Source organism: Callospermophilus lateralis, chromosome 9 (genome assembly GCF_048772815.1).
Source record: "Callospermophilus lateralis isolate mCalLat2 chromosome 9, mCalLat2.hap1, whole genome shotgun sequence".
Classification (NCBI taxonomy): domain Eukaryota; kingdom Metazoa; phylum Chordata; class Mammalia; order Rodentia; family Sciuridae; genus Callospermophilus; species Callospermophilus lateralis.
In genome coordinates, this window is record NC_135313.1 from 97861967 (window position 1) to 97884082 (window position 22116).

The window sequence follows — 22116 nt, forward strand, 5'->3', positions numbered from 1 at the left end:
ACGATTTAGCATTATGAAACATCGAAGCAAAAATGGAAGCACACAGGAGGACCAGCAATAAGGGAACAGTGTGGGACATGATCTCCACCAGGATGGCTTTGAGAACCCATGGGACTCTGTCTTCAGTCTGAAATAAAAAGCCATGGTTTATATTTACAAGTTAAATATGTTTCTTTACCAAAAGCTAAGGTGAGTTTCTGGTTTAGAACTTGCACTCAAAAAATATTTTGGAATGAAAACAATTTCAATCAACCTAAAATGATACTGAGACCCTCTTATAGAAGTTCAGTTCCCGGCTGTGTTATGAAATATTTTCAAGAGTAAAGACATAGTGCTTTGGAATCAGCATTGGATTTTAGAACAACCATTTTAGAATTGCATAGATTGAGGCACATTAATTAGATAGCTTAACCTTAATTTTTTTTTAGCTACAAAATAAAAATAATAATATTAAAAGCATGACTTAGGGACGGATTATCAGTAGTGTATATTAATGATAAGATATGGCAGGGAGTAGCCAGTCTATAATGGTAAATCCCGTTACTATACACAGAATAAGTATAAAATGCAATTCTTAGCATTGACTTGCGGTTAGACAGATTCTTAATGAAAAGAAAAGTAGATGCCAATAAAAGGCAGTATATAATTAAGGGCCTAAAGATTTAATATATATTGTAAAGGCTTTGAAGGCTTTGAGAAAAGCAATGTTAATTAAGACTAGAGAAGGGAGCATAGAACAGGCCCATGGGGAAGAACTGTGCAGACAGAGGTGAGACCGAGTTCATAGTTCACTCAGTTTAGGAGACACCACCAACTCAAAATCTCACCAGGTATCTTTCGGTGAAGTGAAGAGACCTATTTCTGTCAATGTAGGGCCAATTAAGTGAAAGACTGAGTGAGAGAAAGTAGAGACAACAATGGCCTTTTGACAATACTATTCTTTGGTGATTTCTAGCTTGATTCATTTTAGACTTCAGGGTTCATGTTATTGGAAAATCTCACTGAACCTCCTTCCCAATCCAGGTCTTTTCACAACCTGAACTGTGGCCTCTGCAGGTAGGTAAAAAATAAGAGTTGCATTCTATTTTGGACATTTTAAGAGAACATTGACAGAGTGGGGCATGCACAAAGTAAAAGAACATGCTTATGGGGAGTTGAAAAGGGAGAGAAAATGGACATCAGGATTAGAGGTGTAACAGCTATATTTTCCAGAACTATTTTCAATTGGCACGATGAAAAAATTTCCCTCCGCCTTAAATCTTACACAAAAGTTATCTGATATTAACCAATCAGTTAATAGATTTATGTCTCTTTCTCCACCTTTCAAGGATAATGACCAATTCATCTCATTTTTTGTTGTTGTTTTGCTTTTCTGTGTCTATAAAAACCAACCAAAAGATTGCTAGACCTATCAGAAAACATATTCTATCCGACGAAGTGAAGTATTGTCGAAATCTAGAATAAAAAACAAAGCCAATTCAACTCTTAAAAAATAAAAAGAAATAACAAGATTTCTTGAAGTATGGTGGCTGTTCTTAGGTATTCTTAGGTATTTTCAGAAGAATCATGAAGAGGACAAGGAGACTTGGCTTAAGAAGCTTTGGTAAGCAGGGGTAAGAGGAGTCATTTATTTATACTTGGAGGCTGACTTAGATAAATGGAAGGATGTCGTATCAATCACAATCTATGTTGAGGAAGTGAACTGCTCTGTGAGGTCATATTTTTTACACTTGAGAAGTCAAATAGGATGGACTTGTCAACTATCTGGAATGCTTTTAGGGAATGCGAAGACCTACATAGGTTATGCAGGCTGTGACCAGACTATAAACCTTCAAAAGTCTCTTATCCAACTCTGCAGTCTCTGACTTCTGATTTTTCAACCTGCCTTTTATTCAAAAAGCAGGCATGTAGTAAAGGCCAAGGCTGATCATCTCATTTCCACTGAAAAGAAAAAATTAAAGACTGTATTTCTGATTTAATTGATTTTAAAAATTGAAGATTGAAGTGAAGCAGATAAGCCATCAAAGCCAGGGCCCTTATCTAAATGATCTTTGAGCTGCTAAATGAAGTGGAAAATGTCATCTGAATAGATTATTGGTTCATGGCTTTTCCTTAGACATGCAGCTATGTCACTTCTGAAGCTCAGGTCATTTTGGCACCTTTAGTTTTCATTTCAGAATGTTCTTATCTATACATCTATAGGTCATATATATCCATAAGGGGCTTATCAGAAGAAAAAAAATGGCCCAAAGTGCTATACTATGAACAGTCTGTAGCTGTTGCCTGAAGCACATGGCACCCTGCCAAAGAAGCCCTGACCAGATGATTTTTAAGAAGAGACAAAACGTTGAGCCATAAGGAGCCTAGAAAAACTGAAAAATGGCTTGAAATTTGCCATTGCAGTTTTTAGTGCAGGATGTGTCCTCTTAGCCCCTCTTTGCTCTGTGCCTGCCTCATCGATATTATCTCTTGTCAGTCTAAAAGCCAAGGAGGAGAGTACAGGGAGGCTACTACTCTCACAAATAATACAAATTATAAGAAATATCATTGCATCAGAACATCTTCACAGATTCTCAAATCACTCTTTTTCTTATTTATTTTCACAGTAGCAGATAGGGTATATGTGTCATTACCCTTATTTGGGAAAAATATACGGAATGGTGACAATCAACTCATACAGTGAATAGTGGCTGAATCAAGAGACAAAACTCTACTTCTTTTTCTCCTAATACTCTTCCTATGGAAAGAGATACTAGACTAAAGCCTTTTTTTTTCTATTTTAATAAACACATGAAGATTCATAAGTGACTAATAGATCAAAACTAGCTTCTCAAACCCTGGATATCTTGACATTTCAGGCTACATAATTTTCTGTTCTGGGGGAGTCCTGTGCTTGTAAGTTGTTGCTTCCCAAGGTCCCTGGCCCCTAAACTAGATTCCAGTAGCAAGCCCTCTTTTGAGACAATCAAAAATGTCTCCAGATATTGCCATATGTTTTCTAGGGAAAAATCGTTTCCAGTTGAGAACAACTGTTCTACCCCAACTGGGTTTAATTTCTTTATGAAAAAAAAAAAAAGTGAACTAAGTTAATTAACACTGAGGAGGTATTGTGCTGTGTGTGGGCATGTGTGCACACTCACACAACAATAGTAGACAAAGAAACCTCCCTAAGATTTTGGCTCCCTCTGGGAATCATCCCAGCACCTTACATTAATGGTGCCATTTTGGTCTTGTTTTCTAATCTGGGATGAAATGGGATGATGTGTAAAATGAGACATCAAGTGTGGGATATTTATTTCTCTATACACAAAATGACATCATCTCCCAAAGAAGCCACAAAACACTTAGCTATAGGAACCCAATAAGTCAAATTGAATTTGCCAACAGAAATTGATATTTATGCAGAAAACACAGAAATCTTTACCCCAAACAATGTATCAACAAGGGTGAAAACATCAATAGAGTTATACATTCTACCCTTGAATTGATTTTGTTTCACTTGCTCAGATGTTTCTTGGATTAATTTTACTAATGAATTTTCACAGTATATATTCCCTTGACTACTAAGCCACAGCCTGAACTTAATTATGATACTGTTTCCTAAGTCTAGGTCTTTTATCAGACCATTAATGAATGGTAAAGATTTGCTGAGATGACAGTTAAACTAATACATCTTGTTTGTAAAGGACAAATCAAGAATGCAGGGTGTGTGCAAACTTATATAGAAAAGTAAATATGCATCCATGCATATATAAAAACTGTATGCATTATACTTTTATTTAAATGTCTTATCAGTTCTTTGTAAAATGAACCATTATTTAGAATGTATATTGTGACTCAGTACCCAAAATTGGTACAGCAGTTGTGACAAGAATAATAGGAAAATGTCACTTTTAGAAAGAATTTCTACCAAAGTCATCTACCAAAAGTAAGTGGTACTGACTTCTTCAAGGAAAAAATAGAAAAAAAAAAAAGAGCTTTGGTACAAATATGCACACACAAAAACAAAGCCTTACCCACAGTCATGCATACCATATTTCCTAGACAAATGACATGCTATAAGTCTGTATCAAAACAATTCATTAGTATCTTAAACCAAAGGAACTATTTTGTAATCGTATTCTGGTCCTGCATTCCTCAACTAATTTTATGTCCTTGTTGGAGGAGGTCTATGTTTATTGGCCTAAATAAACTCAAAGTTCAAGTTGCTCATTAATCTGATGTGTGCATGTTATCCAGATGCTCAAGCAGTGGTATCACCAGATTATGTTACCAAATTATCAAGCCAAATGTATTTGAAGTTCACATTCTATTAGACAACAGAACCGTGTAAGAGAACTATAAAAACAAGATAATAAATAAGAATGCAAAGCATGCTTATCAAGCAGCATCCTGAATGTGGAGCATGCCCACACACCTTCCAACTGTTTAAGTTCCTCCCCTTGGCAAAACACATTTGATTTCAGAAAATAAATTTATATTCTTTTCCATCTAAATGCCCATTTCAATTCATTATCTAGAAAGGTACATATTCACAAAGGTGACACCCAAATCAATATTGACTTTGGGGTATAATAAATCTTGACAGTCACTGAAAGAACTGGTTTGTATAAAGAATATTCAATTGTACAAATCTATGGTTTCTACATGTATTAATTTAATACTAACCATAAAAGAAAACTAATAATAGATTGTTAAAAAAGTGGGTATGCATCTATATATAAATGTATTATTTTACATTATTAAATTATTTTAATAATTTATTACATGGCCTATACTATATTAAATTATTAAATTATTTATAATACTAACTTCTACAGTATATTAAATTATTTATTACACTAAATTCTATTAAAATATAGAGCAGGGGCATTTGTAGTTCACTGAAGGGGGGCGATAAGCACATCCAGATTTTAAATGCAAGGATGTTCTGATGCATGATACTTTAAACAAACACTTAAAGGTATTATTAACAGTGCAACCAGAATGAGAAACCAAGGCTGAATCCAGATATGCAACTGTTTTTATTTTTCCTTAATTTTGAATGTTCTCTCCACTTCTACTCACACTAACTGATATCAGGGTACAGTAACAGGTCCTCACTGATGGTGGCCCAAGGTCCCATTCTTTCAAAAAGTTTAGGAGATGGAGGCATGGGACCATGGAACAGCACCAACTGTGTCTTTGTTCAGGGATTGGACCTCTACTGTTCCAGATCCAGGTTGCTGCCTCTGTTTGGATTTCACTCCTCCCACCTGTGCTTCAATTTATCAGGTAGTTACTTTGCCTTTCACTGTGCTATGTTCAGGTAATTTAATCACAGCTAACATGAGATCCCTTCCTTTGAGAAGGTCCCAAGGGAATGTCAGGGCTGGAGGTGGATAATTCAAGGGCCTTTACAAGATAATTCTTTAACATAAAAATAGCTGTTGACTACGAACTAGAACTAGAGATCACGGTGAGGAGGCAATTTTTTGACAAGCTACTATCTTTTCAAATCAGTAAATGCCAATAAGATTGTCTTGCCCTGACACTCATATAAAATAGCAGCAAGAAAAAACACAGATTTCTGTTGTGTTAAAAATAGAAACTTCTCTTTGAGCTATTTGAAATATACAACGCCTTATTCTTAGCTATAGTCACTTAAATGTGCAGTAGAGGAGTATAATTTATTGTTCTTACTTTATCAACAAAGAAGAGACTAATGTTGGAGGTAAGGGATATGCTAATTCTTCTGGGTTTTTATGGGGGGGGATTGAATTTAGGGGCACTTAACCACTGAGTCACATCCCCAGCCCTTTTTTGTATTTTATTCAGGGACAGGGGCTCGCTGAGTTGCTTAGTGCCTCACTAAGTTGCTGAGGCTGGCTTTGAAGTCTCCATCCTCCTGCCTCAGCCTCCAGAGCCACTGGGATTACAGGCATGCACCCCAAGCCCAGCTAAATTCTTCTGATTTGATCATTGCATTCTACAAATACCAAAATATCACATTGTGTTGTACCCTATGAATATGTATAAGTATAACGTGTCAATAAGACTTAAAAAACAGATGTCTGTTGGGTTAGTGTGTTTGGGGCAGAGGTAACACTTAAAGCATTTAATAACCTGGACCTTGGCTCATAGACCAATGCCAGCACTGTTCACAGGTGCAGTGCTCCCAGCTTGGAGCCTTCATGTGCCTAAGCCCTTCTGCATGGAATTACACTTAGAGATTTCTGCAATTAGAATAAGACATCCCTTCACGTGTTAACTTCATGAAGAACCAGGAGAGACATAATACTCTGAGAAGCAGAATTCTGGGCTTTCCCATTTTCCCAGAAGCAGTTCTCCTTGTAATTTATTTTACATACAAAAATTTTATGGACAATTTCATTTAGGAAACTAAAAGATCCTGGTTTTGAAATGAAGTTTAAATATTTAAGGTCTTTATTTCTTCAGAATGCAGAATCTTTTTGAGAACTAGAACACACAAGTTATTAATGGCCTCAGTGGAATAGCTTCAGGATGCTCAATGCCCCTTATTGGTAGCAACCACTTATAGGAAAATGGAGGCATAGCTGTAGGGCACTGGATATTGAACACATTACTTAACTTCTTAGACCTAAGCGGGAAGGTCCACAGAAACAGCTGAAAAATAACATACAGGAGACACAAGGATAGACGGCACAATTAAGCCACCAGTAGCCTATGTTGAAGGAAAAAAGTCATGAGACCTTGAGCACCAAACAAAGGTCTAGCTGTCCATGCAACTGACAATGAATCAAACCAGTGCAAGAGCTGGTCCTTGTCTACCAAATGGATGCTCAAGGCCAGCATGTAATCTGTGGCAAAGAATAGTGTTTTGGGGCTGGGGTTGTGGCTTAGTGGTAGAGCACTTGCCTAGCACGTGTGGGGTACTGGGTTCGGTTCTCAGCACCACATAAAAAAATAAAATAAAGTTATTGTGCCCATCTACAACTAAAACATGTATATTTAAAAAAAAAAAAGAATAGTGGTTTTGGGTTCACACTTATCAAACTACCTTCCCATCTAAACCATCTATTCCTACTGAGTGAAAAAGAGATTACAAACTGTGTCCGAGATGAACCCTGCAGTTTAAAAAGACAAGGAACACATCTGAATGCCACCCAATCCTTGCCTTGTTTGGAACTTTGATCATGAATAGGGTTTTCCTCATTAGTGCCAAAACTTTTATTATTTACTTGACAGAAATCATGTATTTATGGCACATTGTTAATGTTTACATACATATATGTTGTGAAATTATTGAATCAAGCTAATTTACATATTCTTACCTCACATATTTATACCACTTATTTATTCAAGTCTCAATAATTTTTTTAAAAGTTTAAATAATATCCTTCATATTCTCAAATCATGATGAAATAAAACTGAAAACCAACAAAAAAAAAACAGTGGAAAATATACAAATACACAGAAATTGAACAGCATATTCCTAAATGACCAATGGATTATTTAAAAAAAAATTAAAAAGAGACATAAAAAGAAAAACTTTTTACCTGGAATTACAGAATGCTGATCAAACTATCCCTAGATCCTATGGGGGGAAGTATGTGAATCAGTGAGGCTTCTCATACTGGTAGCCATGGACCTAGAGCCTCAGAGCTAGGATATTGCCTAGGTCCAGAGGGAAAAGTATACATGGCACCATGGTATGTGCTCTAGAAGCTAAAGGTCCTGGAACTGCAGCATTCTAAGGAGCCTGTCCTCCTTTCTGTGAGGCATATAAAAATCCAGGGCTTCTTGCAGCATCAAGAGGTCTGCTTCTGGCTCCTAAAGCAGGATAAAGCTTATAAGTGGCTATTTTAGCAACTTGTGTTCTGATTTTTGGGAAGTCCCAATTAGTTCCTATTGTGGAGCAAAGCTGTCACTCAAACCTTACCCAGTTCCCTAAACTGAAACTAAAGCCTCTAAGACTGTGAGATCCTCCTATAGTTAAGCCTGCCAATCTGATGCTCTGATGGGGTTACTGTTACTTTCCCATTTATCTTATCCCAGCATTGTGGACTTCCACCCTGGCCTGGGAGCCAAGGTTGAAGTGACAGTGTGGTTCCTCTCTCTATGCTGTTTTCCTTCCACCTCATGCTATTTAGGGTTCCCATCACTTAGTTGCTGATTTCCAGAATTCTGTCAGTATCCTTGAAATGCAATCTTTCCTTTGTTAATCTGGCTTTTCTCTGTGGTAGAGGTGGCAAAAACATTTAAAATCTAAACTAATCTTAAAGTACAAAATATCATATCGTTGGAGGTACTGGGGAATGAAATCAAATTCTTCTATGCACATGAATAAGTAACAATGAATCTCACTATTATGAATAATTATTAAAAATACATTATTTTTAACTATGGTCATCATGATGTACAAGAAAACTCTGAAGCTTATTTCTCCTAAATGAAACTTTTCATACTTTTTGACCAACACCTCTTCTTGCCTCCCTATACCTTCAGTGTCTGGCAACAACCATTCTCTTTTCTGCTTATATGAGTTTGACTTTTGTAGATACCACATATAAGTGAAATTTTGCTATATATGCCTTTTTTTTGCTTTTTATTTCATTAGTATCTTCTGTGTTCATCTACATTGTCACAAGGAGAGGAATTCCTTCCTATGCAAGACCAGATAGCATTTCACCATGTGTATATACCTACTCTTCATCCCATCTTCTGATGGACACTTGCTATTGTGAACAATGCTGAAATGAACAGGTGAATGTGAGATTAAAAGACAGCCCCCCACACACACACACAACATGTATCTAACAAATTCTTGGAGTGATATGAAAAAATATAGAGGTAAAAATACTGCAATTAGTGAGAAGTATTAGTGAGTCAAAACATGTAGAGATACATTAATAGTGGACACTGATCATTGTCTCTCCAAGGCCATTAGTATTACATCCTGGCCACAAAGAATTGATGGAAAGATTTAATGAGTGACACCGTCAGCTTTTATAAATTTGTAGATCAACAGGAACTGCAGTAACTTCTAGATATGGGGAACAGACTCTGCAATGTTGGAGTAATCTGACCTGCACACTGAGGCAGAATTTGTGGACCTGGAAATTCAAGGATTTTTCTACCCACAGAGAGAACAGATTCTGCAAGATGAACACATGCCCATCCCCTTAAGTTGAAAACTAGCTCAGCTTTAGCACTGGGTTCAATAAAACAGAAAACAGTTTTGAGCTTTGAAGTCAGGAAAAGTGGATTGAAATTCCAACATGACCATCTACTAACTATATGACCTCAGATCAATTCTCTAAACATTCAAACCAGTATATTCTTACTCTAGAAGGGGAGTGAGAACCACTGTTCCATAGAAATATGAGAAGGAATAGAATGAAACTTCATCAAGTACCAACCTTGATACAGGGTGCAAGTTTGAAACCCAGGCAATCAAAGAACACATTAGTTAATTTTATCTCAAATTTCTAATGCTCCAACATTTCAATCTGTTTCTTTTATTTTGTTTGGTTGCATCAAAATATTTCTGATTATTGCAAAAGGAGATACACGAGTATTTTTTTTAACAATTATTGTGATTTCAATTTATGAAATCAGGAAAAAAAAATATGCCTTTGTTGACCTCAATCCAGCTCCTCACAGAACTCATTTGCTCCTAGGTAAACCTCATGAATAAGACAACACATGCCCAGGTGATTGCATAGAGGGCAGCCCAGACTTGGGGAGAGAGCTGGGAATTCTTAGTTACAGAAGCCAAAAAGTGTCATTTTTGTCCACTAAGTAGTCTGGTGAGTTTCCTTCCTTTCTGTGAATTGTTATGCCCTTTTTAATTCCCATTATTCATAAATCATAATCTGCAGCTTACACATCAGTAACAGTTGATAATGGGAAACTAAGCAATCTGTTGTTCTGAGAAGAGGAGAGACACTAAAGTTGTTTTCTTCAATACAGAAAGTACACAGTACCCAGAGTTTGCTTTGAGTACTAGAAGACATGAATAGGAAGAAAAAGCCAAAAATCTTAAGCTTGTGCCCCTGGGTGTGTGCTGCCCTCTGCTATCGGTTAAGTTAATAAACTTGGCTCATGAAGTTTAGAGATTTGGAGAAAGTATTTTTATCATAATATAAACACGGATGTAATATGGAGCTGAATGACAATTTACCAGAGTATTTTCGATAAAATTCAAGAAATTGCATTCTTCGGTGTCCACTTACAGCCTTAATATCTGAACTCCCTGGATTCTTGTGCATATCTTTATTCCAGCAAACAGTACTTTTGTGGAAAAGTTTGAAAATATTTAACTAAGGCCACAAAACATAAAAAAATAAAATAAAATCATTTAGTAAAAACTAGTTGAAGCAGGCAGAATGAGAGGAGAAAGATAGTGATGAGAAAGAAAAAAAACAGAAAAGAATAGAATTTGGGGAAGACAGAAGAGGAGAAGGGAAAGGAAAAAGGAAAAAAAAACAAAAAAGGTACATTGGAGTGAAGAGGATGGTCACTGAAAACGGAGCAGAAGGAAAGATCTTTGGAAAAAGAAAGAGGCATTTTCTATGTTGAGCAGGAATGAAGAGATGGGGTGTCACAGTACCCAGCATTTGCTTTGAGATAATAATTATTTTGATGGCTCTTTCTCTGGAATTATGTCAACAGTGATGAAACTCCTTTTTCCAAGACACTGCATTGCTGTTGCACAAAAGGCTTTTATGGAATGTATAGAGAAGTGTATGGACAATAGGCATTTCATAAATATCCATGGACGCAATGAATGAAAGATGAGGCTCTTGCAGATGGAATGAGCCTTTATTATTCATAAATTATAGCACCTGCAACTGATTGTTAACTCACAATCAACAAGAGCAAATGAACACCTCTGCTATTTATTCACCAGAAGCAGCTTCCATGGTACACAGAGGGTAATACAGCTCTCTGGGATCTTCCAATTCTACCTCCATCTGCTTAAACCTCCTGCAAATGGTGGTTGCAATACCCCTCACATACCTCAGAGCAGGGTCATTGGTGTTTCCTTAAGGTCTGTTTGAATTCTTTTTCTCACAATGCAGACATAACCTGTACGGAGCTGCTCAGCTTTCTTTGCTCCTCCTACTTCTCTAGATGAACCTGGTTGCCCACTCTTTCATGAGGCTCCCTTTTTGAGTTTCTCAGCAAGTAACTTCACTATCCAAGGACCAGAAGTAGTGCATGTACTATGCTAGAGTCCAGGAACCAAGTGAGGAATCCAGAATAGTCATATTTCCCTGTTAGGTGGAGGAAGTTTCTGCCCACCATCCCTTTGACATATAAGTCACAGTAAGAGCTTGTTTATATTTACCTTGGCAATCACTCAGTGCCCTGATTATCCAGTTGAAGAGGAAACAAGCAATCTATCTTGGCGTGACACTGTGTCATTGCCCTTGTCCTACTTTATATTATAATTGAATGTTGAGATTCACTAACAATTGTAATAAGAGGAATAATTATTAGATGCCCACACCATGTTCGCTGTGTACAGAGTAACTCATATTATACTGTGCCAACTTTGCAAAGTCCATGTTAGTTAGTATCCATGGGAAGTATGTAGGGAGAGAGAGAATTAAATCAATCCAGAACTATGCAACTTATGCCCTTCTCTTGCCCTTCATTATCTCCCCTTTGCCTATGTGTTGTACTTTGGCCTTATAATATGGAGAGACTGGGGGTTATCCTGGGCATAAAGAGGACACAGATCCTACTTTCTTAGACATCCTGGACTTTCCTGTTTGCTTTTTCCCAACTGAGAACAGTCTGTTCTCCTCCCACCAATATACAGTATACATTTCTATAAATTTTTCTTTCTAATGTCTGTTTTAAGTATCATTCAGCATAGATGTGTATTTCTATAAATGCTTTACAACTTACTTTTATGAATTGGAAGCCTTTCTACCCCCATAATTAGAGATTCAGGGGATTAGTGCAATTGGCTGAGGAATTGTTTGGGGCATTGGAATCAGTGGGCTTTCTCAGGGGCCTGGAGGTGGACGTTGGCATTTCAGGCCTTTGTGGGTAAGGGTTTTTGGAGGAGTTTCACACTGGTGATTGTGCCATGCAGTTTAACAAGGCAGCACTGGGATTCAACACCCTTAAGCCCCTCCTCCACACCCTTAACAGAATAGTGAGCTCAGGGAAAAGTCAAGGATGATGCACAAACTGTATGACGACATGACAGAGAGAAGGGGTGGGAAAGAGAGGAAGGAATAGAGAGGAAGTGAGGGAGGGGAAACAGAAGATGGATCTGAACATATATATTCGGCGAATAGTGGCCTAGACTAAACACCTACAAAACATCTGTCAGTTAGGCGAATTTCTTTAGATTGTTATTTTCCTTGCACTGTCTTTGGAGGGATATTTCTGCTTCCAAAGGTGGATAGTTAAAAATAATATACATCACAAGTAGTGTTTTGGCATTGCCCTTCACTTTCTTTCTATCTTCAACATTACTGTTGTCATCCCTTAAAACTCCATCAATACGGCTGATCCAGGGAACAGATGGCATTAATCAACCCCTAAGAATATGCACAAAAGCAATTAGGAATGTAGAGACACGGAATTTATGCCTGCAAATCAATTACCAATGATAGCAAATCAACGTGGCACAGCCAACTTCCCTTTTTCTCTCTTTCCACTGAGCAGCCACTGATGATAGTGATGATTCCCTGGTTTACCCCCCTGTCAGAGGGGGAATGAGAACCAGTATGTCGAGGTTTGATTACATATTCCTTAATGACTAGTTCTCGCTCTGATGACAAAAGCCAGCATAATTTACAGACTAGAAGATGTATCAGGATGATGGATACAGACAGCATGTGCTGTACACTGTCATGCAAATATGAAATACACTGCACTGAGAATATGGTTGTTTGGTATTCCCAGAGAAGAACTTCATTTCAGAGAACAGAGCACCTTTTCTAGCATCTATAGCTTTCATTTGTCAAAAACAATGGAAGCAGCTATAGAATACATTTTAACCACAAATCTGTGCCTTCTGTGAGTTTACTAGCTCATATATCCTCATGTCTTGAATTTACTTGGCCATTATTTTCTATCCAAATGTGTATAAACTGCAGAGTCTAAAGAATCCTTCTTAAGATCCTTACTGAGAGTCCTCTGAGTTACTGTGATCATCTCTTAACTAGATTTCTTAACACCAGTTCTTGGACTATTCCAATCCATCCTTTACTGAGTGATTAAGGAGGTATTCAAAAACAAAAAAAAAATCTGATTATGATAACTATATATATAAAATCCTCAAATAAATCTCCATGGCTCTAAAAATAAAAATAAAATCCCATTAATGTAATGTTTCTACTTCTATCCCTATGCTAAGTAAGTTCTTCCCCCTCTTTTTCCAGCTAGTGGATTCAGCTTATTAAGCCTTAGTTTAAATTTAACTTTCTTCAAAGAGAATACCTTGATGCTCTAGCCAGGTTTAGATTCTCATTTTGTGCCTTCCATCACACCTTGTGCTTACCTTTATTATTGAATTTTTTTACTCTAACATCGTTAAAGATTTAGTTTTCTGGCTGTCCAGTGTTCAAAGTTCCTTGAGATCATGGACTACACTTCTTTTTCATATATTTCTCCAGCTTCACATGAATACTGAGTTTCAGAAAAAGAACCAGCATTTGGGACAGATTTCTCTGATAATTCTTCAAATGAGTAATACATACAAACTATTATTACTTAAATCTTCTCTGACTGGCTTAAAATGAATGATGTCATAGGAGTTTCATAGTTGTTTTATCAGGATAATGTTGTAGTTTTGCAATTAAAAAAAATCTTTTCAGTAATTTAATATGAAAGCCCCATTGAACACAATCTAAACTTTGTATATCAAACCTTGAGCTAAAAAAAAGGACTTTTACAACAAAATGATCATGTATTTTTCAGACTATATAGGAAATGCTCATTAAAATTATATAAAGCAAGTTAATAAAATTAGTTCCAACTTGGCACTGAGATCAAATGAATGAACAGACTTTGTCTTTAATAAACCAATGTCCAGTGCCACACAAGAAGATAATTTCCATACGAAGGCATGCAAGATATACAGACACAGGGTTCCATTACATAGCTTACACATTCAATAAAGTAATCCAAACTGCTTCTGCTCTTTAATTTAACAGATACCCTATTCCTTGGATTTTAAAAATGATAATAGGTACTACTTATTAGTTTAAAAAATAAAAACAAATAAATACATTTTCAAAATAAGACTCTAGAGCAAGGGATGTGGCTCAGCAATAGAGCACTTACCTAGCATGTATAAGGCCCTGGGTACAATCCCCAATACCACAAAAGAAAACAAAAACAAAACAACAACCACAAAATAACAACAGCAAAGTAAAAAAAAAAAAAAAAAAAAAAAAAAAAAAAAAAAAAAAACAAGTAATAATACTCTAGCCAGAGACATCAAGAATTTCAGTTAAGGAATAAAAAAATCTTAATAGAATTATACTATGTACATATATGAATATACCACAAAGAATTCTAACTTTAATTATATCCATAAAGCACCGATTTGAAAAAAAAAAAACTTAATAAGAATCCATTTATTTATTTTTTTATTCACTTCCTTATCCAGTGTCTTAGGTGTTGGACATAGACATTGCAATAAAATATGACCATCAGGGACCTTAGCATCCTAGTTGAGGAGACAAGAATTTTGAGAAGTGCTATTTTTGAAATTGTAATGTATGGGAGTACCAGATCTAGCTTAAATGTGTGTGTGTGTGTGTGTGTGTGTGTGTGTGTGCGCGCGCGTGCACGCCCACATATGCACATGTTTAGTTAGCCAAGTGAGTCAAATTACAAATGGAAAAGTGTATTAAAGACCAAGCAGGTAGTTTATACAGATAAACTAAAGCCAGACGACCTGGCTTGTTTCTGGAATGTGTTGGTGTTCCACACAGTTCTCTAGGAGGAGTACCTTTCACGGTATTGTTAAGTGTGTACATGTGGGAGAGGGGTTCACAAACCATCAATTTCTTTATCTATATCCTTTCCTTATCAAGGTCTTTTTTCTCCACACTTATGAAAGTTATATAAATATCAGGTACCCATCCAGATGGGAGGTCTCTCATCTTTCATCATTGTGATGTTAACTATTTTGCATCAAGTCTAGATCTCAATTATTTTGTTACTTTTTAAAGGTATGACTCAGGAGTTGACTCTGGCAAACACTGCTGATCTATGCCTTTTGCCACAATATAGTTACACCAATCTCAGAGAAACCATGCCCAATTTCTACAAAAGCTAATATGTAGCACTTAACCAAATGCATTGGAATGAAAGTCATGGTTTGCAAAGAGTTTAGTATTTAAAGAGAGATAAATATACTTCCCAATACTGAATTTTTCATTGTTTAGCTTTGTGATCTTAGGGAAATCATTAACTTCTATTAACCTAAAACTTACTCGTCTGTAAACTGAATCTATAAATGTCTACCTAGCTGAGCCGCCTTATAAAACTATGTGTATGAAGTGAGTGATATAAAGTGCCTCTTGTTGCTAGGAATTAAAGCCTATTATTCTATCATTCTAATTATATTTACTTTACAATTTTGGAACACAATCATTCCAAGGTATACACATGGAATGAGAAAATGGAAAAATCAGCAGTTTAAGAAAAAAAAATACATTACAAGTAGGTATTGCCTTAATAATTTGATCCAATTCCTTCATTTAGTACACAAAGATCATCAAGATAAGTAAGTAACCTTTACAAGGTCATTGGTCAGAAAGTGGCAGACTTTTTATGAATGAAGATATCTTCTTTGGAATTAAAAATGTCGTTAAACGCTTCTAATGAGTACACTGCAACCTCTTGATGAAATCCTATTAAGTAAATCACTATTGTCTTCTGGCCTTTCAGGTAACTAGATCCATCCCAGCCTTCCTTTCTGATGAGGATAATTCACATTGAATGTACAGGTCGCATTTTGCAGAATTCTGGCTCATAAACTAAAAGACTTGGGATTTCCACCTAAAAAGTTTAGAAACATTTTGGATGTTATCACATTGCTTTATAACAAACGGACACTGAAAAGCGATGCAATTCAGCCAAGGAACTGGGACTCAATAAAGATTTCAAGTGCAATTGGGCAGAGGAGCCGAGTCAAAGAAAATTGTAATTTAGAGGATAGTTATTCATTAGGTCAAGAAGAAGTGGGGAGGGAAGCAGTTATTCATATAGAAACTAATTTCCTCATCAAGTCTGGAGTTTTGTTGGAAAATTATTGGTCTATCATTTAATTCACATGTTACAATTGTAAAACATACCGATCTGGTTTGGAAATAGGGAAACATGTAAAAGGAATGAAAAGAGAGTTCATAAGGATGGGACCATCAAAGAAAGTCAACTCAAAACAGTGGGAAATATTTTTAGGACTCTTCTAAATGATCATTAAAGTGCTTCCTTCACGTTTGCTAACTGTAGATGCCAATGAAAGTACACACCACCACAACAAAAACAATTATCATAAAAAACAATTTTAAGTTATTATCACTTGAACAAAGTATACTAGTATAACTATGTACTATGGAAAGAAGGAAGATTTTCCTGCTGAAAAGATCAGCATGATCTTTGTTTACTCATACCGTTACTTATTGATTGGGTTTGTGTGTAGGCTTCAGATAACTCAAGGTATAGTGGGTTTCTTTATTTCAAGATCCTTATGATTAACATCCTCTTATATTTTGAGTGCATTTCTGCATGATATGAAAAAAACAAAAGTGAAGCATTTCAGTACTCTCTCTAGGTTTTATACTTTGAAACTAATATGCAGCAGCAAACTTAGATAAGATGCTAAACAATAATTTTAAGCAATTTTTGGTCAAAATTAAGGTGATTTATAATGACATAACATCTGCTTATTCTGTAAAATACATAGTCACCCTATGTGTATTCCTGTGTATATCCCCATTCCTACTATATTTTGAATGCAAGTTCTCTCTTTGTAACAGACTATCAACATATCTAATACCTGAAGAATCTCTTTAGTAAGATATCAAGATGCTGTTCTATTGGAGAGCAGACATATATAACAGCTTCTGCTATTCAGCCAACTGTGAGCACTGAAAGGTTGAATGACCTGATGGGTATTTGATACTTTAGCTGTAGAATAACTAGGACTAGAACTTCTTAGCTCTCCTAATTCCTGGTTTCACTTTATGAACTATCAAGTTACAGGGCTACTTCCTGTATCAAAGGAGTTGATATTATATGTAAAATGGTTTTTCATTTAACATTGGTCTGTTATATCTACATTTGAAATTAACTAATCCCCTTAGGGTAAACCCACAGGAAATGTTCTAGCTATTTAATATCCCAAAAATCTGGAATGGGGGAATTTCCGGAGTTTTTATTATTGGTAGGTAATTATATTCTCAGCAGATATTAGTAATATCTATATTATAGCCAGTCCTTCTAAACTGACTGCATTTTAATTTTGTTTAATCAGAAACTTATAAAATCTATAATTGGATCAGCATTCATGTTTTCCTTGGAGATAAATTCCCAAGTTTTAGTCAGATCATAAGAACTACACACACACACACACACACACACACACACACACACACACACACCACAACAATAATAACAACAAACTATTATAAAAATATAAAAACAATTTAAAGTTATTATCACTTGAACACAGTCTAGTAGTATAACTATGTATTATGAAAAAACTTGGGTCAATAATCCATTTTCAAGACTACTTCACAAATGACATGAGATATATTTTTATTCTTTAAAAAATAGTTTCTCCAAATAAACTTTAAAAATGACCATTTGAAAAGAAACTGCTATTACTCAAGATATGTGCATAAATGGCATTAAATGACATATAGATGTAAGTCCACACTCTATATTTATGAATAAGTGTGAACAATAGCAGTCTAGAGAAAATGTGAAATGTTAAGGCTTTTTCTTAGGGGTTTTGTTTGGTAGGTTCTGAAAACCACCAATCTGTATTGAATTCAGAAGTAATCTTCTGCTGCTATCCTATTGTTCACCAAATTAATACTTTTGTACAGCATAATCAACATTTATCATTATTCTTTAAAAGCATTGACCCGAAAATATTTAGCAAGCAGTGTGCACTCAATTGGAACGTTGATTGGAAATGAGGAAATTAAACTGTCATTGATGAAATACTAAAGCTCATTATCACATTATCACAAAATTTCATTTTAAATGTTCAGAATTATCTCTATAACTGCATCAGCAATGATAAGCTTGAGTCTTAAGTCCATGCCATTTAGGTTTCATGAGCATTATGAACACGTATTAATCATAATTTAATTAATTTGCAGAAAATATCTATCCCCCCACCAAACTCTTAAGGTGCTATTTGAGGAAGCCCAAACCATAATCTAATGGAGTATGTTCTATCTATTTCATCTTTATTCTTTACCACCTTTGTGGATTTTCAAAGTATCTACTCTTCAGATAGACAAATGTGCTAAAGGGAAAACAGTGATAGTTTACAGCCACACCTTTGAATCATTAGGACAATGCTGACCTCTAGTGTTCTAGAAGGTAGAGAAAGTAGCTCAGAAACATACCTAACTTCCTCTTACTAACCACTCAGATCTTTTTCTAAAGCACCATGGGAATGATTTCACAGAAGAAGAAGGAAGAGAAAGAAGAAGAGAAGGTAGGAGGGAAGAGAAGAAGAAAGGGAGAGGGTGAGAAAAGAGAGGAAAAAATCAGATTCTAACCTGCCCCCACAAAACCTGAAATAATTTCTAAATAAATTTCCTCCTTTCCAGTGAGGTTGGCCTCTTTATCCCTCCTTCAGAATACAAACTTCAGTAAAATCTTTATAAGACTTTACCTCTAACTATAGGTTGTAGATCTCCCAAACTTCTGATCACAGATAGAAACACTGACTGTGCTCCGGACAGTTTTCAGTATATTATATTTGTCTGTTTCCCATTGGAACTGGAAAGAGAGATTTAACTCCTCTTGGACTTCCAGAGGTGGGAAGTGAGGTAAAGGATTCCTAAGCAGAAATATTATTTCCTCCTTTCTCCAAAAGGGATAGTACAGTTTGCAAAAACTAATGCTAATGCTAATGCTAATAATAATAATAATAATAATAATAATAATCCTGTTTCAATATAGATAATATTTTTGAGGTTCATGGCAGGGATATGGAAAAGGGGAGCAAACCCAGAAACTTAAGAGACCATGATAAACCATCCTTGGAAACAAAACAGATGGCTTAATTGCATTCCTTCTCATTTAGGAGTTCCCAGAGCTGGAAAAACTTCCTTTCCTCTGCCTAGAGAGGCAGCTGAGCAATTGAGCTTGAACCTCTGATAGCTCTAGCGATTTATTCAAGTTTGACGAACTGGGTTCTTTAAATACATAGTGCAGGTGGTGGATCCCCAGGTGTCCAGCTTTCCTGCCTATTAAATTAAATGTCGGCCCTGCACTTGCCGAGGTTAGAGTGTGAACGATAGAGTGCACACTTAGTGCATACTCATTATCTGTTTCCTTGGCACAAAGATTTTGGGGGTGGGGTGTGCATCAAAGCTCTTCCTCCTGTAATAGGGGCAGCCATTGATCTTGTGGTTGACTACATCGGGCCATAACTCTTAGGCCAAAACTCCCAATTCTGTTAAACCAGTGCCCATTGGATCCAACACACCCCAATTGAAACCTTCTGCCTAAGGCAGTGCAGAAAGCTAGGTATTGTGGGGAGCTGGGCATGCTGCAAATCCAAGGCAGCTGCATTCAGAGATGAGTCGCTGTCACTGTGCGCTGTGGCTGGGAGCTCTATCCCTGGAAGCTGAGCTCCCAGTGTATACTATTGGAACAGGGGCCCTTTTGGGCAAAAGCCCAGGCTGAGATTAAGCAGGCATAGAACACGAAGCTAGATAGGATGAGAAGGGAACTTTGCGAGAGAAGGGAAGGGAATCTAGCAGGGCTTGCGCATGAGAGCTCTGCTAACTTTTGGGATGGTTGGAGTGACGATGGTTCCACACTGATCAGCATTTCAGTCTGCCCAGAGCAGACACACTTGGGGTTTTGATTGCATTTCTGAATTTTATCCTTTCCCACCTCACCTCCCCGTCCCCAGATTCTGGTACTCACAATTTGTCGCTGTTAATCCTAAATGCCACAAACCAGAGAACAGCAAAGTCAAAACGCTGGTCAGCCCTGGTACAGAATCCATTTCCCCCGAGTGAGTGGTCCCTTCCAATCGAATTCCAAATTCGCAGGCACCAGCCGCGGCTTGTCTCTCTTGTCCGCACCTTCTGACCCCCTCCCACCCCCCCTTGGAGAGGTACTCTCTTTCACTCCATCCCGCGCCCAGACGCTCCACCGAAACCGTGGGGAGGGCTTCTTCGCAGCTGCGGCTGAGGCTACAGTCCCCGAAAGAGCCGCTTGCTGTACTCTCCTTCCTCCGCTCGCCTCTTCCTCCTCTTTCCCCCTCCTTAAAGGTGCAAATCCAAACCCAATTGCAAAGACAGGCGCCTAGCTCGGTGGACAGCCAAATCCACCTCGCCAAGCTCGAGAGCAGGAATCAGCACCGGGGTGGCGGACAGCTCCTTATAGGCAAGCGGGCCGCGCGGCACCGCCCCCGGCCAGGCCCGCCCCGCGCTCGCCTATAAGAGCGGCCTGGGCGGGTCTTAGCCCCGCTCCGGCGAGTTTCCTCCAGCAGGCGCGCCGCTGCGGTGCGCTTTGGCTACCTGGGAGGGCAAGGGAAAGGAGTCTTAATCTCTCTCTCTTCTCTTTCTCTTCCTCCCCACCCAGTTTCCTCCCTCCCTCCTTACCTTCCCCCTTCCCTTTGCCTTTTTCTATCCCCCATCTAGGGGATGAATAGAGACTGAAATTTAAACAAGGTTTTCGAAGAACGCTGCTGAAGGGATACTAAAAGGAGTTGAAGGACAGACGCATTAGGAAGAGAGAATTTCCCATGGAAAGCTTTGTAATGACCTAACGAGATGCCTTTTTTTCCTCCCTTTGGAAAGGAGGAGCAAGTACAGCTTTGAACTGTGAGATTTAATTTCCCTTGCGTTCGTTCTCTGGTAGGGAGGCTGATGGATATTGATATTATTGGATCTGATTTAGAGGTTTAGCATTATGTCCACTCTCTTGTTTTACCGACCCCGCACCCTATTCCCATCGCTCATCTTTTCACCGGCCTTCCACGTCCGCGTCTCCCTCATCGATGTTGGCACATTGCTTTGGGCAAGTACTGCAGGGTGCGCGGTGCTTTGGGTTCCGGAGCCTAGGTGGTTCGCTGGCGCCTGGGAGAGATGGAGAGTCTCTACTAATGGGTGTGGTGGTAATGAGAGTCAGGGTGGAAGCCCAGGTTGGCGTTTTGGAAATCTGAGGTCTCCGCTGGAGGAATTTACATTTAAAAAGAGGGAACCAGTGGTTTTGATTTCTTCCTAGAGGCTCCCTATAAGAAATCCAGTTTCTGTCTCTGACTTCTAGTATGTGTCTGGGGACTCTCTTGCTTTGCCATGAATCAACTTATTTTGTTTTTATTGGAAGCTGTCAGAAAGCTGTCAAACCTTAACAAAATGAGGGACCATAATGATTTCTCCTATGTGAAGCTTACAATCAAGTTGATAGAGTTGATAGACTCTACCCACTTCAGAGGAAGTTGATGTCTCCCTCTCTTCTCACCCACAGCGTTAACAATTATGCAGACTTATTTCACACTATGGATTCCTGACAACCCTTAGTCTTCGGCAGCCGGCTGCACAACTGCAGCAAATTGAGCTGTATTTCGCCAGCTTCTGCATAAATCCTGAGGTTAACCTTGTGGTTTTGGTTAGAACTGGTCTCACATCATTTGAATACTAAAAGATAGTTCAATGACAACTGGCTCAGTGACCTCATTATTTTATTAAAGGAAGAATCCTGAAGGTCTTATCAGTCCTAAGTAAAAGACCCTCTCCTCTCTAAGCTTCTAATTGGAAATAATTATGTAAGTCAGTAGATTTTTTCCCCCAGTAGAAGCTGTAATTGTGGGCAAAAGGCCACACCCAGGAGATGATGAATTCCAAAACATCAAAACTAAGGTGACCCAAGGAGCTATCCTGTTGGCAGGGGACTGCAGATAGGGGG

At 37.6% G+C, this 22116-nt stretch overlaps 1 protein-coding gene across 3 annotated transcripts in view; it reads right to left on the reverse strand.

Annotated features, from left to right (window-relative positions):
• Positions 1-20209, reverse strand: part of Cntnap5 (contactin associated protein family member 5) — a 791405-nt gene extending 771196 nt beyond the window's left edge. For all 3 annotated transcript variants that reach the window (XM_076865870.2, XM_076865869.2, XM_076865868.2), the window contains exon 1: positions 20128-20209. In XM_076865870.2, the coding sequence (XP_076721985.1) occupies positions 20128-20209 (82 nt within the window). The remainder of the gene's footprint in view (positions 1-20127) is intronic.
• Positions 20210-22116: the final 1907 nt, after the last annotated feature.